At 45.4% G+C, this 18,576-nt stretch overlaps 1 protein-coding gene across 6 annotated transcripts in view; it reads left to right on the plus strand.

The window, feature by feature from the left end:
• Window positions 1–18,576, plus strand: part of RALGAPB (Ral GTPase activating protein non-catalytic beta subunit) — a 392,859-nt gene that overhangs the window by 358,656 nt on the left and 15,627 nt on the right. For all 6 annotated transcript variants that reach the window (XM_029614592.1, XM_029614596.1, XM_029614594.1 and 3 more), the window contains 6 exons: window positions 2,099–2,257; window positions 8,687–8,852; window positions 10,115–10,237; window positions 11,862–11,998; window positions 13,264–13,372; window positions 13,972–14,050. In XM_029614592.1, the coding sequence (XP_029470452.1) occupies window positions 2,099–2,257; window positions 8,687–8,852; window positions 10,115–10,237; window positions 11,862–11,998; window positions 13,264–13,372; window positions 13,972–14,050 (773 nt within the window). The remainder of the gene's footprint in view (window positions 1–2,098; window positions 2,258–8,686; window positions 8,853–10,114; window positions 10,238–11,861; window positions 11,999–13,263; window positions 13,373–13,971; window positions 14,051–18,576) is intronic.

The following is an 18,576-nucleotide window of genomic DNA, read 5'->3' on the forward strand; positions in this document are numbered from 1 at the left end:
GAGGGGTCTGAGTTTTCTGATAGTTTGTAATTTAAAATAGCAGTCACTTAAGATAGCTTTGATGTAGGGTTTGAAGGAGAGTTGATTATCAAGAAGAACACCAAGGTTACGGATGTGTGGGTGGAAGGTAGTGGAAGAGTAAGATAGGGGAGGAGAAGGAAGGGGTAGTTTAGTGGAAATGATAAGGAGTTCAGTCTTTTGGGGGTTGAGAGCAAGGTGCATGCCAGTGAGGAGTTTGTTGATGGCGGTCAGGCATGATTCCCAGTTTTGGCGAACTGAGTTAAGAGAGTCAGAGAAGGGGAAGAGGATTTGCACATCATCTGCGTAGATGAAGTGTTTGATGCCAAGATTAATGAGGAGGGTGGTAAGAGGAAGCATGTAAATGTTAAATAAGGTAGAGGAAAGAGAGGAGCCCTGGGGAACGCCCTGATCCAGTTTAATGGCATCAGATTCGTTGTTATCTAGGAGAACTGTGAATTGGCGATTTTGTAGGTAGGATTTCAGCCAGGAGAGTGCAATTCCAGTGATACCAATACTGTTGAGGATGTTAAGGAGGATGGTGTGGTTAACAGTATCGAACGCTGCAGAGATGTCTAACATAGCAAGGAGGTAAGAGGTACCTGTGTCAGTTCCCTTGATAATGGTGTCAGTAAGGGAGAGGAGGAAGGTCTCGGTGCTCAGATGCTTTCAAAAGCCATGTTGCGTAGGGGGTAGAATGTTGTGTTCAATGTAATCAGAAAGGCGAGAGTTAACAAGCTTTTCTAGAATTTTAGCGAGGAAGGGAAGGTTGGAACTGGGTCTGAAATTGGAGAGGGTGGAGGGGTCAAGATTAGGTTTTTTTAAGGATGGGTTTAACTACCGCATGCTTGAGTGAATTGGGGACCATGCCCTGTTCTAGTGAGCAGTTCAGTATGACTGACAGGGGTTTGGAAATAGTTTTGGGAATGGAGAGAAGAAGTTTAGACGGGATAGTTTCAGCGGGATGGGAGGATGGTTTCATTTTTTTTAGGATGTTTTCTATTTCCAGGGAGGAGGATGAGTCAAAGGTAGACAAGGTAGCCGAGAATGAGTTGAGGGGGGGTAGGTTCACATTATTGGGGTTAGGGGAGAAATGTGCGGTGAGGGAGGAGACTTTGTTTTTGAAGAAGTGTGACAGTTCATTGCAGCGGTTCTTAGAGGTGGGGACTTGGGATTGCGTTGAGGAGGAGTTGGTAAGGTCTGTGATCAATGTAAAGAGGGCTCTGGGATTGTGTTGGAAACCATGTATCTTTTTGGAATAGTATTCTCGTTTAGTGACGAGGATGGTGTTCCTGTATTCATGCATAAGTTGGTAGTAGGTTGTCTTGTGTGCTGGGGAAGGGGAGTTTGCGCCAGCATCGTTCAGCCTTTCTAAGGCGGGACTTGAGATTTCTAAGTTCGGGTGAGAACCAAGGTTTTTTATTTGGATGGGCTGTTTTGATTGTTTTTGTCGTAATGGGGCAGAGAGTGTTAGCGATGTTTAGGGTAAGGTTGTTCCAGGAGGAAAAGGCATTGTCTGGTGATGAGAGGTCAAGTTGGTTGGTGATGGAAGAGCAAACCTGTGAGAGGGAATCTAAGGAGCATGATTTACGGTATTTGAGGAATAGGGGCATGGTAGGGGTGGCAGGAGTGGGTGGGGGAAGTGCAAGGGTGGTTCGAATGATGGAGTGGTCAGACCAGGGTACAGGAAGACATGTAGGAGAATGGATGGTTTTGATGGGTGAGTTTGTAAAGATAAGATCTAGAGTATGTCCGGCTTTGTGTGTGGGGGCGTGTATGCTTTGGGTAAAGCCCATTGCTTCGAGGGAGGAGATGAAGGCTTCACATGCCGGGGATTGGGGGGTGGCATCAATGTGCAGATTAAAGTCTCCTAGGAGGATAGTAGGTAGGTCTGGCGAGAGAGAGTTGGCAAAGAATTCGACCAGAGGAGAGGAGTCTTTTTCTAGCAGTCCAGGGGGGGTGTAGATAATGCAGACTTGGAGAGATTTAGATTTAAAGAGACCAATTTCCTATTCCTATTTAGATAACTTTGGCAAATATCATTGAACAGTATAGACTGACTGATCTGTTTGCTGGGCAGGAACCTACTAATAGCCGTCTACCTCCTCACCTTATTGCACTTGACTCCACCATCCTGGGGTTTTTCGATGATATTGGATACCTGGACCTGCTGCCATGTCGTCCATTTGATACAGTTTTCATTTTCTACATGAAGGCTGGTCAAAAAACAAGTCAAGAGGTAAGAATGTCAGGACTTCTGTTGTTCATTTTAGAGTATGACTGTTAAATAATGGTAAACCATTAAATGCTGCCTGACTAATGTCCAGTCCCACTGCCAGGCAGGAGACCAAGCTTCTATTCCTGATGCATGCCTCTCTGTTCAAGTAGGTTTCTCAGCCCTGTGGTACCCTCATACTTCAGTAATCCAGGCATTGGTTATTTTGAGGCGGGAGTATTGCAGTGCCCATTGCAGTGCCAGTAGAGACTACTCGACACCTTCAGATCTGCCAGAATAATGCCACCCACATCATTGTAGTCCTTGCTATCTTAAATCGCATCTATCCTACCTTGTATGATTTACACTGGCTCCCTGTGATGGTTATGTTTTCAGTATAAAGTTCTCGTTTGAGTTTTAGAATATTATATCAGGTTGGGCCAACTTAACCTAGCAGATTATCTGAAATGTTATATTCCATGCAGGTCACAATGCTCAAATGAAGAAGCTCTCCTCCATCTTCCTTCTTTGAAGGATTGTAAATTGGTAGAAACCAGGAAATGAGCATTCTCATTCACTAGCTCCAGGCTTTGGAATTCATTGCCTTAGGACCTGTGTCTGGTGGAACAATATCTGTCTCTTCATAAGGCCATTAAGACCTGGCTCTTTTGCTTTGCTTTTCGATAAACTTGTTCTCACAGGACAAGCAGGATGGTAATCCTCACATGTGGGTGACATCACAGGTTGGAGCCCAATCATGGAACACTTTTGTCAAAGTTTCTAGAACTTTGACTGCACCTACTGGGCATGCCCAGCATGGCACTAAACCTGCAGCCAGCAGGGGTTCCCCTTCAGTCTTCTTTTTTCCGCGCAGCAGTAGCCACGCGGGTCAAGGAGCTCCACAGAGATTCCTGACAGGAATTTTCCTCACGGAATTACTAAAAACTTTTATACCCCACAGGGGTCCCTCGTTTGAATTTTTGACTCCACGGTACTCCGTTAAGTTTTTTACCCGTTCTCGGTCGATTCCTGTCGAGTTTGGCCCTCGCGGCCCACTGGCCGTCGACCACACCACAGCTCAATTTTTCAAAGGCCATGGCATCGGGTTCCATTTGTGCCCGGACTGTACTCACACCATGTCCATAACAGACCCTCATAAAGTCTGTGTAATGTGTCTTAGGTGCGAGCATGATGTCCTGACTTGCACCAAATGTGCCTTAATGACACCAAAAGGTCGCAAGGCCAGAATGGAGAAAATTGAACTTCTCTTCCGTTCTCAAACTCCGATGCCTTCTATTGCATCGACGTCGTCTGAACCGGCACCGTCCACTTTGCGCCAGTATCGGCCACCGGCCTGTGACCATCTGCCTTCCCCGCTTACCCTGTCATCGGGAGGAGAAACACCTTTCCGCATTCCTCCATCGGGAGTCCTGCCGATGCCTCAACCATCGATGCCGATGCGCCCATCGGTGCCACCGATCCAGCCCTCGATGCCTTCATCGGTGCCTCCAGTACTTCCCTCGATGCCTTCAGAGCCTAGACCGGGACCTTCAGGAATACCATCGTCCCGTCCTCCTCAGGTTCCTAGAGGGGCAAGTGCTGATCCCTATGACACTTGGACTGACGATTCATCTCAAGACACCGATGATTTATCATTGCCACCTTCTCCTACTTGAAAGTAGGAAGCGATCTCCTCCAGAGGACTTGTCCTTCATAAATTTTGTGAAGGAAATGTCTGAATTGGTTCCCTTCCAGTTGCAGACTGAGCAAGATGATATCACCAAATGATGGAGCTGTTACAATTCCTGGATGCTCCCAAGGAAATAACCTCCATCCCTATTCACCAGGTTCTTTTGGATCTTCTCAAAAAATTGGGAACACCCTGGTTCTGTAGCCCCAGTCAACCGAAAGGCAGATACCACTTATTTGATACAGTCAACCCCAGGGTTCCAGAAACCTCAGCTGGATCACCAATCTGTGGTTATAGAATCTGCCCAAAAGAGGGCACGACGCTCAAAACCCCACTCCTCCTTCCCCCCATGTAAGGAGCAGAAATTCCTGGATGCCATTGGCCGGCATGTCTTCCAGGGTTCAATGCTCATCTCTCGGATCACCTCTTACCAGCCCAATATAATAGGACCCAATATAATAGGGTCTTATTCAAGCAGATACAAGACTTTGCAGAGTCCCTGCCTCAGCAATTCCAGGAACAGCTTCAAACCCTGGTACACAAGGGTTTTGAAGCATGAAAGCATGAAATAAGATCCTCTTATAATATCTTCGACACTGCTTCTAGGGTATCTGCAGCTGCTATTTCTGCAAGAAGATGGGCCTGGCTTAAGTCTTTGGACTTCTGCCATGAAGTACAAGACAGATTGTCTGATCTGCCCTGCATAGGAGACAATCTGTTTGACGAACAGATTCAATGGACGGTGGCGGAACTCATGGAGCATCATGAGACCCTTCGCCAGCAATCTCTGATGCCTTCTGAGTATTCCTCCAAACAACCATTCAGGAAGGATACTAAAAAGTCATTCTTCCATCCAAAGAAGTCCTATCCACCACTGTCTAGAACTCATTCCACAAGACCTTTCCAAAAGACTCAGTCTCGTCAACCTCGGAAACAAAAGCCGCAAGCAGCTCCTCAGCTGAGCCCTGCTTCCGGTTTTTGACTCCTGCATAGAGAGCAGCAGCCAGCCCCCACTGCCTCAGATACCAGTGGCAGGTCGATTGTGCCTTTTCCACAACAGTTGGCACACAATCACCTCAGACCAGTGAGTCCTTGCCATAATCTCTCAGGCTTATCACCTGAACTTTCTCTCCATCCCACCGGACTGCCCACCTCTGCTGACGTGGGTAACATCCGACCACTCACCACTCCTGGAACAGGAGGTCTCCCTCCTCCTCCAGTCCAGAGCAATAGAACCAGTGCCCTACTCCCAACAAGGCCTAGGATTCTATTCCCAGTTCTTTCTAATCCCCAAAAAATCAGGTGGCGTTTGTCCAATTCTGGACCTACGTGCCCTCAAGTACCTCCACCGAGAAAAGTTCAATATGGTAACCTTGGGTTCCCTCCTTCCTCTTCTGTAAAGAGGAGACTGGCTCTGCTCTCTAGATCTCCAGGACGCGTACACACAAATTGCGATAACTCCATCTCATTGCAAATTTCTGAGATTTCTGGTAGGCCCCAAGCACTATCAGTAGCGAGTGCTACCATTCGGCCTGGTATCTGCACCACGAGTCTTCACCAAGTGCCTCGTAGTAGTAGCAGCCTTCCTCAGGACTCAAGGTGTTCACGTCTACCCCTATCTAGATGATTGGTTGATCAGGGCTTCCATTCAGTAAACTGCTCTGTCGTCCCTACATCTTACCTTACACACTCTGATTTCGCTAGGATTTCTCGTCAACTACGAGAAATCCTGCTTAGTTCCATCTCAAACTTTGTCCTTCATAGGGGCAGACTTGGACACCCTTCAAGCAAAGGCATTTCTGCCTCAACAGCGAGCTCTCACTCTCATTTCTCTCACACACCAGCTACAGTTTCAGCACCGCTCGACTACATGCCACTTCCTTATCCTGCTGGAACACATGGCATCCTCAGTACAGGTTACCCCAATGGCCTGCTTGGCCATGAGAGTCATGCAGTGGATGCTAAAGTTACAATGGACTCAGTCCATCCACCCTCTATCGACCATTGTCCACATCACCAACCTGGTGGAAAAATCAGATCAATCTCCTCCAAGGCCTACCCTTCCAGGCTCCAGACCCTCAAATAATTCTCACCACCGATGCTTCCAACTTCGGCTGGGGAGCTCATGTCGCCAATTTGCAGACAGAAGGAGCTTGGTCTCCATAGGAAGCCAAATACCAAGTCAATTTCCTGAGCTGCGAGCAATCAGATATGCTCTCAGGGTATTTCAGGATCAACTTTCCAACCAGGTCATCCTGATTCAGACGGACAACCAGGTGGCAATGTGGTAAATCAACAAACAGGGAGGGTCGGGCTCCTACCTACTGTGTCAGGAAACTGCGCAGATATGGGCGGAGGCCCTCTCCCATTTGATGTACCTCAGGGCCACCTACTTGCCGGGAGTGGACAATGTGTTGGCAGAGAAGCTGAGTCACGCCTTTCAACCGCACGAGTGGTCCCTCGACCCCACAGTGGCGGACTCAATATTCCAACATTGGGGTTATCCTCACATAGACCTCTTTGCGTCACCTCAAAACTGCAAAGTAGAGAACTTTTGCTCTCTCACTTGCAGCCAACACTTTCAGCCAAGAGATGCGTTCTCCCTCTCATGGGCAACCGTTCTCCTATATGCATTCCCTCCACTTCCACTTCTCTCGAAGACTCTCTTGAAGTTACATCAGGACAAGGGAAGCATGATCCTGATAGCACCTCACTGGCCTCGTCAAGTGTGGTTTCCAACACTTCAGGACCTCTCCATTCGCAGGCACATTCCCTTGGGAAAGGACCCGCTTCTGATCACTCAGAACGACGGGTGCCTACGCCACCCCAATCTTCAGGCCTTGTCCCTGATGGCCTGGATGTTGAAAGGTTAATTCTTCAGCCACTTAACCTTTCGGAGCCAGTTTCCCGTGTCCTGATTGCTTTACGGAAGCCTTCCACGAGAAAATCTTATCTTTACAAATGGAACAGGTTTAAATCATGGTGTTCTTCTCAATCCCTTGATCCCTTTACCTGTTCCACCATGAAGTTTCTAGACTATCTCTGGCACTTGTCAGAATCAGGTCTAAAAACTTCCTCCATCAGAATGCATGTCAGTGCAGTGGCTGCCTTCCATAAAGGTATCGGGGACTTTCCTATTTCTGTACAACCCTTCGTAACACGTTTTCTGAAGGGCTTGCTTCACCTCAAGCCTCCAGTGCGCCCCTCCGGCCCCTTCTTGGGACCTCAATTTGGTTTTGGGGCGGCTCATGAAACCACCATTCGAGCCTCTCCAATCCTGTGATCTTCGCTATTTCACATGAAAAATGATTTTTCTTTTGGCAATAACATCTGCTAGCAGAGTTAGCGAGTTACAGGCCCTAGTTACCTAGCCACCTTACACTAAACTTCTGCAGGACCTGGCAGTACTCCGCACTCACCCTAAATTCTTACCTAAAGTAGTATCGGAATTTCACATTAATCAATCCATTATACTGCCTACCTTCTTTCCCAGGCCCCACTCCAATCCAGGAGAACAGGCTCTGCATACCCTTGACTGTAAACGTGCTCTAGCATTCTATCTAGACAGTACAGCTGCCCACAGGAAAAGCAGTCAATTGTTTGTCTCTTTCCATTCCATCAAATTGAGGCAGCTTATGGGTAAGCAGACTCTCTCCTCCTGGTTAGCGGACTGTATATCCTTTTGTTATCAACAAGCAGGCATTCCGCTTCAAGACCGTGTTAAAGCACACTCTGTGAGGGCCATGGTGACTTCAGTAGCACACTTACGCTAGGTTCCGCTTCCTGACATTTGCAGGGCTGCTACCTTGAGTTCCCTCCATACCTTTACAGCCCATTATTTCTTAGACAAGGCTGGAAGACAAGATTCCATCTTCGACCAGTCTGTCTTGCACAACCTTTTTACTACTGATGTACCAACACCCTTCCACCTGCCCGTTCAGGATGCCCTCTTCCAAATTCCACCCCAGTCCTTGTGCCTGTTGCACATCTTGGGTACATTTGTTGCATTTCTCGGACATCCTCAGCTCGGTACTCGCCCACATGTGAGGACTACCATCCTGCTTGTCCTGTGAGAAAGCAAATGTTGCTTACCTGTAACAGGTGTTCTCACAGAACAGCAGGATGTTAGTCCTCACGAAACCCGCCCCCAACCCGCAGTGTTGGGTTCATTACATTTTCTTATTTTATTTTTCGGCACTTTCTGTAGCTTTAAACAAGACTGAAAGGGGATCTCTGCTGGCTGCAGGGTTAGTGCCATGCTCGGCATACCCAGTAGGTGCCAGTCAAAGTTCTAGAAACTTTGACAAAAGTGTTCCGTGATTGGACTAACATCCTGCTGTCCTGTGAGAACACCTGTTACAGGTAAGCAACATTTGCTATCTCCATTAATTTGTATTTCCATGGCCCAAGCTAACCAAGAGGCAAACCTGAGGTCCCTAATTAATCAACAGATGCCTCTTACATTCCCAGCAAATATGTGTTTTGGAGCATGATCAACAGAGTGGCAGGAACAAGACCCTTAAATCATATTTATTGGATATTTTTTCTCTTCTATTTTTTTAGCCACATTATGTTCTTTGTTAGCACATGTACCAATTGTTATGACAATAAAGTTTCCTGAATTTGAAGGGCAAATAGGAGGGACCACTCATCAGGAAGGAAGAAACATAAAAGAAAGCAGGGGAACAATGCAGAGGGTAGACAGGGAGGGGAGAGATTCACTGAAAGAAATGTTTTTTTCTGTAACATTGTAATATTTTCAGATCCTGAAGAATGTAGAGTCTTCCAACAATGTTCAGCCTCATTTCCTCGAGTTTCTGTTGTCTCTTGGCTGGCCAGTCTCTGTGGGCAAGCATCCTGGCTGGACAGGGCATACATCAACCAGCTGGTCAATTAATAGTTGCAGTGACCTTGAAGGGCAGGAGCAAGGTAAGATTATTCATCAGAATGCATTCATCATGCAGGTGGGTTGAAGCAACTCCCCGAAAGTATTCCTTACCCTACCTTTGCTTAAGGTGGGAGAAAGAAGCTTAAGGAGTTTGCAGAATTTCCAATTTAAGGAAAAATGGTAAACGTTGTATTAAAATTCTGTGTCCCACACCACCAGTAGTGACACAGGGAATAGAGATGGCCCTGCAACATTATGGAAGTGACTTCTCTTTGGGAGCCTACTGTGACATCTCCCATGATGTGAGACTTAAATGGGTCCACACATAACTCTTTCACCAGTTTGTAAGCATGTTGCTACTGTAGGGTGAGGGAGCCATGCAGGAGATACAAAATAAATAAATACAATAAAATACTAATCTTCTGGTATTCCATACATGCTATGGGACACACCAGGTGACTGTTTATCTTACTGAAAAGAATTATAATCACTTCCTGATTTATGGGTTTCTTGAAGAAACTAAGCAACATTGTTAAAAGAGCAGAACTCCACTGCCAAAGACTTTGCTCTTTAGCTGTTGCTAGTGGAGAAGGTGACAATGGAAGGAAGGTGTAGTTTGAGCCATTCTCTTAGAATACTGCAATAGACAAAATGTGGAGTTTGTTTAAAATAGCGTAACACAATACCCTCCTGGAATATTTGAAATGTAAGGTGCATGCTTGTGTCCACAGCAGAGCTGAATACTGACTTTCAGCTCGTTTGAGTAGTAACATTCTTCAGAGATGCTGCTTTATAGGACTCCTTGTACACTTTGGCCAGTTGAGGCAGTTGTACTGTGCTCTGAGGCTTTGATATTGTGGCCAGATCCAGGCATATCTTAAACACAATGCATTTTGTGCCCTTGGAACCGCCTCTGCATTTGCATACAACTTGGGTATTTGTTAGGTATGATCTCAGTTTGTCAAATGTACTAAAAGGGCTCTTAATACTTGCACTGTGCCAAAGAAAGCTTCCTTCTGGAGTTCACAGGATGTAATCTGTGCAGACAATGTATCAAGATAATCTTGGAAGTTCTTTTTAACTTGGATATCACCAGTTGACATCGGAGAAACCTTAAAAGGGTTGTTCCTGTAATCCACACTGAACATAATATTGGATTCTGTGAAATAGGAGCATACTAAATAACAAATCCCTTCCAGTCATTGGTCAGTTGTAGAATCTGCTATGGCCGGTATGTTCACTGGGAGAGGGAGGTGGATGACTAAAAACTATCAAGTGATCTATGTTTTTGCTCTCGTTCCAGATGAATTAGTTGTAGCAGACGACACAAGTGGAAGTATTTTTAATGGTGAGAAGAAGGTGCTGTATTATGCTGATGCCCTCACTGAAATCGCCTTTGTGGTTCCATCACCAGTGGAGTCCTTATGTAAGAGCAATGAGCATAGATGTGTCAGTTGGTTGTTCAGCTGTGTATGACGTGACACCGAGGTAGATTGCAGCGATTGCCTCTCTTTAGATTGATGTTAGGCTTCCAGAAATATTCCTATATATTTAGTGTATCTGATGTATTGATTATTTAACGTGGGATAATCTTGTAACATTGTGCACAAATTAATCGGCAAGCGCACACATAAATTACACAGATTTTCAGAGTGGGCTTATGTGCCACTCCCAACCCTGCCCCCAAGAACACTTCCGCTCAGTCCTGAACAGGATACATACGCTTACATTTATCTCACATCAGGCGTCTGTTTTTAAAAAGCCTATTTCTGTGGGTAAAGCACTATGGAAATGCTTTTGAAAATTACCCTCTATATTGTTTAATTGCTGCAAATTGTTACAATATAATGAATCTGATGTAATGGTTATTTACTGTTTCTAATTGCTATAAACCGCTTTGGATTTTTCCTCAGTCCAAAAGAGGCAGTCTGTAAGTGCAAAATTAAATACCAAAACACAAGAACATCTTTCTGTCTATACAAAAGATAATTCCATGCCATTCTGTGCCCTTCCAGTTTGTGTGTTTCTCCCAAGGTCTGCTGGAGGCAATTAATGCAAGCCATTTGCAAATAGCACACACCAGTTGCCTCCTGCACATGCACAGTCCACGGAAGAAACACACCAACATGTTGGGCAAATGAAACTCAATCTACCCCCCCCCCCCCAAACCAGAGTATCCAGTACTGAGGAACCTCAGGTCCCTGCCACCCGCTCCAACCAACCCCCACTATCGTCTTTATCTCCAGACAGATCAAGGTCTGATGAGGCAGGAATGATAATTCTTCGTACAGAAATATCCAGTAGCATGAATTTAGGGATTTATGCACACTCTTGATACATATATATAATCATGTGGACAATCAAAAATAGACAAGGAGTGTTTCAACCTAGTGCATTTCACGTTCCTCAGAAAAGCTGTGGATTTGAGGAGTGTGAAAAAATAGGAGAGTCTTGGCATTATCCCCTTCTTCCCTCTCAGAGTTTGTGCTTGCACTAAAAGCTTCCAGGATCATGGCTTGCGTGGTGGTACTGCAAACCTTTTGGTGTCAGTCTTACCTGTCTTGAAACCCTGGGCTCCAAATGAACTCTGCTTTGTTTATTTCCACTCATTTTTTAAAGTTTGGCCTTTTGCAAGTGGTTGAACTGGTGCTTGCAATGATGCTGCCCAACCTTGCAAGCTTCTACTCCTGGGTCTCTGAAGCCACAGAAATGGGCTCAATTTCTCATCATATATTGTTCTGTTATATTTTTATGCACACATGGGTGACATGTTGCTGTGGTACAGTTGACCATAAGTATTGTTATAAATAAATCTGTTTATATGAATCCATATCTTATTACAGACAATAAATACGGTCCATATAATCTCACACTCCTTTTAATAATGCAGATTGTACCTAATGTCTCTCTTAAAGGCAATTACTATATCATACCTGTAAAGCAGAGATTGGATTCTATGCAGGAGTGTTCTTGTGTAAAAAGAATTGAGGTCTCCATCCAGTAAGAGCTGAAGAGTAAACTGGTCGTGTGTCTGTCCCTTCATTTCACAGCTGATTCCTTAGAAAGTACAGTCTCTGACCTGGAAGGGGACTTAAATATGGACCTTCTGCCTGGGATACTGAAACAACCATCACTAACACTGGAACTCTTCCCAAATAACACAGACAGTCTCACTTCTTCACAGCGGGTGCGTTTTATTTTTTATTGCATTTAATTACATTTATAACCCATACAATTGTAACCAAGCAGCCCCCTAGGCTGGTCACAGCAAAATAAGAACATTGAAAAAGATGTGAAAATAACAGGCAAATATAAAATATAGTTATAAAAATAAGAGATATACTATACACAAAGCAATATCAGCATAAATACTCAGTAAACTAAAACTTGTAGGGGTCAATTTTAAAAAGCCATTTAAATGGATAACTCAAACGTTATCTGTCTAAATGGCAAATGAGGTATATTTAGCCATTTATCCGTCTAAATTATAGACAGATAAAAGAGGTGCTCTTCGAGGGCATTCTAGGGAAGGGCAGAGATATCCAGCTCAGAAGCAGGTCTAAAGTTAACCGGCTTGTGTGGCCGGATAAGTGCTACTTAACTGGATATATTTAAAAGATATCCAGCTAGGTAGTGCTGCCCTCACCTAAGAATACAGAGTATCATCAGAGCAAGCCCCTCCCTCCACACCCCAAAGCATTATTAGTAAGGCCCTGCTAGGCCATGTTTTTCAACCCGCCACCCCCAAATCTTTGTAGCAGCTTTGAAAGGGGCCGCTATTATATGCCGACTCCGGTCCCATTTCTGACTTAGAAATACATTTGGGCTGCCTCCCTCCCCTTCCTGCTCACCCACAAGAAAGACTAGTGGTGCCTTGCCCCCCCCCCCCCCCAATCCTCCTGCCCCTCCCCATCTTTCCCTGATACTATTTTTTATGCGAGCCAGGAGCTGGATAATATTAGGCTGGTATGTTCAGCATGACATTTATTCTGCTGAATATATAGGACAATTTATCCGGCTATCTTTAGCCAGATGACTTGTCCACCAACCAACCTACTGAATATGAACCTCATAATAAATAAACAGAACTAAAACAATTCAAAGTTTAATCCATGGAAAATTATATGGATTATACAGAATTCAAAGTTTAAAAAAAATAAAATTTTAAATAAATGAATTGCTGTTTGAATCAGCCAAGACTTTTATAAGTTTATGAAACCTTTAGGCCTCAGTCCTTAGGAAGCATAATATAAAAATTAAATTAAAGTTATAGTTGCAGTAAAAAGTCATCCACAGCACATCAGTGTTAGTAAATTAGCTTACGTAGATTTGGGACTGGAGATAAAATTAATTTTCAGCTTCAGTTCTGGTGATCCCTCTTCAGTAACATGTTTTCCCCCCTGCATTTTTCTATGTGTAATGGAGATGTTCTTTCTCTTGGGTTTCCACCAGCTGAGTCCTACATCCAAGGTGAAGAAGGTACCTTCTGGCCGGACAATTCCTCCTATGGGACCTGAGACCAAAGTGGCTGTAGTCTGGATCGAGCAGTATGATGATCTAGGTAGCTGATAGTTCTTTTTCAAATTAATGTAATTATTCAGTGGTTTCCATTGTAATTATTGCTATTCGTGATCAAGGGCATTACTCTAAGTGAAAGCAGAAAAACTACTAAAATCATTTTTTCGCTTAATTGTCATTGGTATGAGCCAGCTAAGATTCTTCCCTTCAGAATAAGACAAAAATCACAATGGAGGTGAAGTAAGTAGGTTGCTTTGAAAGTTCCTTCTATTTAATCTCTTCCACAAGCTGTGGTGCTGCAGCACTGTTTGCAATCAGAAGCCCATGCTAAGACTGCTATATATGCATATGTAGGTATGGGACTAGCATGGTAACAGTGACCTCAGTGGAGGAGAAGGCAATGTCCTCTTACATCTGCATATGAGACTGTGGGCAGAAATAATGGGTGTATACTATTTCCCAAAATATAAAAATATGTGAACTGTTTTGGGAGAAATAAAATGAATTAATACTAGTTAGTAGAGAAAACAAGCCAAGAAAGGCAAATTGATATTTTAAGACAATGTGTAGTAGTCTGCTTTTCTGTGATTCCTGTAAAATGACTGCTACTAAATTCAAATGTATATGTTTATTTTCCTGCAGAAAACTTTCCCCTCTCTGATCTGTTATCAGAGACCAGTACTGGCATAGAAACAGCAACTAACAGTAATGCTTCAGTCAGGTATGGGTTGTAATGTGTCTGCTAATGATTTTTTTGTTGGGGTTTTTTTTTGAGTGCTATAATGATATGACAGAGGTGATTCTGGTATGTATGTATCAAACCATTAGGGAAACACTAGTAACTAATAACAATTAGAACAACTAGCTAGTGTTATAAAGAATAATGTCTTGCTTTTACTGAAACAAATTGTTTTTGAAAAGCTGCATATTTCTAGAAAATCAAACTTATATTCAATATAAAGGTTTTTAATGAAAATGTCTTCTTTTGAGTGGAAAAGACCTTTAGCACTGGTTCAGACCTTATGCTTTTTCTTATGGTCAACACCAGTTGTTACAGTCATAGGTCCCAAAAACCTCTGTTCTTTTATTATCAAAATCCTTATTCCCTTTTTTTTTTTTTTTTTTTTTTAATTTTTTCATGTATTTGAAATGTAAAATTTTCTTTGTCTCCTTATGTCTTGGAGTAGCTTGTTTAAGGCTTATCCTTCTTCACAGCTTAACTAAATCTCTCATTTCATGTGATGCAACAATTCGGCCGTTGGAAAAGACATGAACATTATAGGATTGTACTTTTCTCACAGGACAAGCAGGATGGTAGTCTTCACATATGGGTGACATCACAGGAATTATCCCAATCACGGAACACTTTTGTCAAAGTTTCCAGAACTTTGATTGGCCCCTACTGGGCATGCCCAACATGGCACTAACCCTGCAGCCAGCAGGGGTCCCCCTTCAGTCTTCTTTTTTCCGCGAAGCAGTAAAGGAGCTCTGCAGAGATTCCTGACAGGAATTTTCCTCATGGAATTACTAAAATTTAATTTAGCCCACAGAGGTCCCTCCTTCAACTTTTTCAAGCTGCGGTACTCCGGTAAGTTTTTACCCATTTTCCGTTGATTATAGTCTAGTTTGGCCCTCGCGTCCTACTGGGTGTCGACCATACTGCAGCTCAATTTTTTCATGGCCATGGCGTCGGGGTTCCGCCGGTGCACGGACTGTAATCGCACCATGTCCATCACAGACCCCCACAAAGTCTGTGTAATGTGTCTCGGATGTGAGCACGATGTCCTAACCTGCACCAAATGTGCCCTAATGACACCAAAAGGTCGCAAGGCTAGAATGGAGAAAATGGAACTTCTCTTCCGTGCTCAAACCCCGACGCCGTCCATCGCATCGACATCGTCAGAACCAGCACCGTCAACTTCGCGCCAGTATCGAACTCCGGCCGATGACCGTCCGGCATCGACAACTTCTCGGCCTTTAACACCCTCTACTCCCCCTCAGGACCGTGGGGATCATAGAGATAAACATTGCCACCGGCATCGAAAGTCTCGGGCCATTGAAGGAGCGAAATCATCGACCTCGCCATTGTCTGAGCCACCGTCGAATAAACCCCGTCCAGAAAAGGCACCGACCTTTTCGGCGACCGGGTTACCGAGGCAACCCTCACCCAACAGGGTATCGGGAACCGCGACTCCGCCTTTAACGGTGGTCCCTCCAGCTATGCCTCTGCCTCCTTCTGTTCCGGAGCCGGGGCTGCTTGCTCCAGGTCTCCGAGAAGAACTGGACCGGATGGTTCAGGAGGCCATCGACAAGGCGATGCATTGACTCCAAGTTCCTCCGGAACCGACCACCGACCCAATTCCAGCAGCGTTGGCACCACTGCTCTCGAGGATGGAAGCACTCATGGCCGCTTTTCCCACCGAAGGACCCTGGGTCACCGATGGCTCTAGTGCCCTCCCCGCTTAGTTTGTCATCAGGAGGAGAAACACCGTTCCGCATCCCTCCATCAGGAGTTCTACCGATGCCAGAGCCATCGGTGCCGATACGTCCGGCGCCACCGAGCCATCCATCGATGCCCTCGATGCCTGCACTGGTGCCTTCGATGCCTTCATCAGTGCCTCCGGTTATTCCTTCGAGTCCTTCGGAGCCTAGACCAGGACCTTCAGGGATCCCACCGCCCCGTTCTCCTCTAGTCCCTAGAGGAGCAGGCGCTGATCCCTATGATACCTGGACTGATGATTCTTCACCAGACACCGATGATTTGCCTTCACCACCTTCACCTACTGAAAGCAGAAAGCGTTCTCCTCCAGAGGACCTTTCCTTTATAAATTTTGTGAAGGAGATGTCTGAATTGGTTCCCTTCCAATTACAGACGGAACAGGACGATAGGCATCAAATGATGGAATTGCTACAATTCCTGGATGTTCCCAAGGAAATAACCTCCATCCCTATCCACCAGGTTCTTCTGGATCTCCTCAAAAAGATCTGGGAACCATCCTGGCTCTGTTGCTCCAGTCAACGGGAAAGCTGACACCACCTATCTCGTACAGTCAGCTCCAGGCTTTCACAAACCTCAATTGGATCACCAATCTGTGGTTGTAGAATCTGCCCAGAAAAGGGCAAGGAGATCAAAACCTCACACTTCCTTTCCCCCAGGCAAGGAACAGAAATTTCTAGATGCCATTGGTCACCGTGTCTTCCAGGGATCAATGCTCATCTCCAGAATTGCCTCTTATCAGCTCTATATGACCCAATATAATAGGGTCTTATTTAAGCAGATACAAGACTTGACAGACTCCCTGCCTCAGCAATTTCAAGATCAACTCCAAACCCTAGTAAACAAGGGTTTTGAGGCAGGCAAGTATGAGATCAGATCATCTTACGATATCTTTGACACTGCTACCAGGGTATCTGCAGCTGCCATCTCAGCAGGACGATGGGCCTGGCTCAAGTCTTCCGACCTTCGCCCTGAAGTACAAGACAGATTATCCGACCTGCCTTGTGTAGGAAATAATCTGTTTGGCGAGCAGATTCAACAAACGGTGGCGGAACTCAAGGACCATCATGAGACCCTAAGACAGCTCTCTCTGATGGCTTCTGAGTACTCTTCAAAACAGCCCTTCCGAAAGGACTCTAAGAAGTCATTCTTCCACCCAAAGAAATCCTACCCGCCATCAGCTGTAACCCATTCTACGAGACTGTTTCAAAAAACCCAGTCTCGTCAGACACGAAAACAAAAACCGCAAGCACTTTCTCAACCAGGTCCTGCTTCCGGCTTTTGACTCCTGCTTAGAGAGCAGCAGCCAGCTTCCACTGCCCCACATACCAGTGGGAGGTCGATTGTGCCATTTCAACAACAGGTGGCACTCAATCACCTCAGACCAGTGGGTCCTGGCGATAATTGCTCAGGGTTATCATCTGAACTTTCTCTCCATTCCACCGGACTCCCCACCTCTACCGACATGGAGAACATGTAAATGCACTTTACTTGTGTAAGTAGGCTTTTGAAAATTGCTGTAATCTATGCCAATAAATTGTCAATAGGTTTTATGCATGTAAGTGCAATTTAAGTTCATACATGCGCTTTTGAAAATTGCTAAAATGGTATTTCCCTGTACATACCCAGATCAGTCCAGACTCCTGGGTTTTGCCTCCCTTCCAGTAGATGGAGACCAAGAAAGTTTCACTGATACTGCCACCTAAGCCGAGGTGCCACCTGCAGTCCCTCAGAATTTCTCTGTCTCCAGCAGATAGTGGAAGTGCAAGACCTGCAGTTTGAGACTGATAAAAGAAGAAAAAATAAATAAAAAGGAAAAAAGATTCTTGGAGATTGCCTCCCAGAGATTTGTTAGGTCCTAGTGGGCAATTCCCCCCCCCCCCCCCCCCCCCCCCCCCCCCCGGCTATTGAGGCGGATGAGCAGGAGGTTGGGAACCCTTTATTGCTCGGTCCTTTATCCCTGGTAGGGGCAGATAGCTGGTGGTCCAATTCCTTCACCCCCAGAGGACGGACAGAGCCCAAGGCCAGTCTTCTGTGTCAGGGAAGTGGTCTTTTTCTTTGCTTGTTGCGCTGCTAAGCCTGATTAAAGTTTAAAAAATAAATAAACTAAAAACTTCTGTCAGACAGTAAGCCTCTGGAGTTCGGTGAGTGCTTAGACCGGCTCCTTGTTTTTGCAGCTCTTTCTTATTGCAGTACAGACGGTTTTCTCTTTCCTGTTCCTCTAACGGCTGGCGATCATCATGGCTTGGCGCCCTGCTACAATGCTATGCGGCTTGAGCTGCTCTATATATAGAGACTCAAGCACACATCTTTCCAGGGACGGTAAATGCTCTAAGTGCCTCTCTGGGGGAGAGAGCACGTCAGCGATAGCAACCATTTTGGGCAGGTGCCGCAAGCCCAGTAGGCTCGCTCGTGCAAGACAGCCGGCAGACGGCCCGTTCCCACTATAAGTGGGAACAGCCATTTTCTCCTCCTCGGCTGTTTCGCAGGCTGCGGAGGGGAAGAGGATTTCCCTCTTCCTTTGTCCCCGAAGGTTAGGACCTCTGGGGGAGGTCATAACACTGTGGAAAATCACTTAAGCAGTGAGAAAGACCTGCTGGGAAAGTCAGGTGGCTCTTCTGAATTTTCTGCCAATTTTGTCCTAGTGTTACACAGGGCTTATAGAGCCTGGAAGGCCGCAGAGCGGCATAGGACTGCGCAAGTGGTGCCGGTGTGCCCTGGGCTTTCTAAGAGGGTTAAAACTCTGGGGG

Source organism: Rhinatrema bivittatum, chromosome 8 (assembly GCF_901001135.1).
Source record: "Rhinatrema bivittatum chromosome 8, aRhiBiv1.1, whole genome shotgun sequence".
Classification (NCBI taxonomy): domain Eukaryota; kingdom Metazoa; phylum Chordata; class Amphibia; order Gymnophiona; family Rhinatrematidae; genus Rhinatrema; species Rhinatrema bivittatum.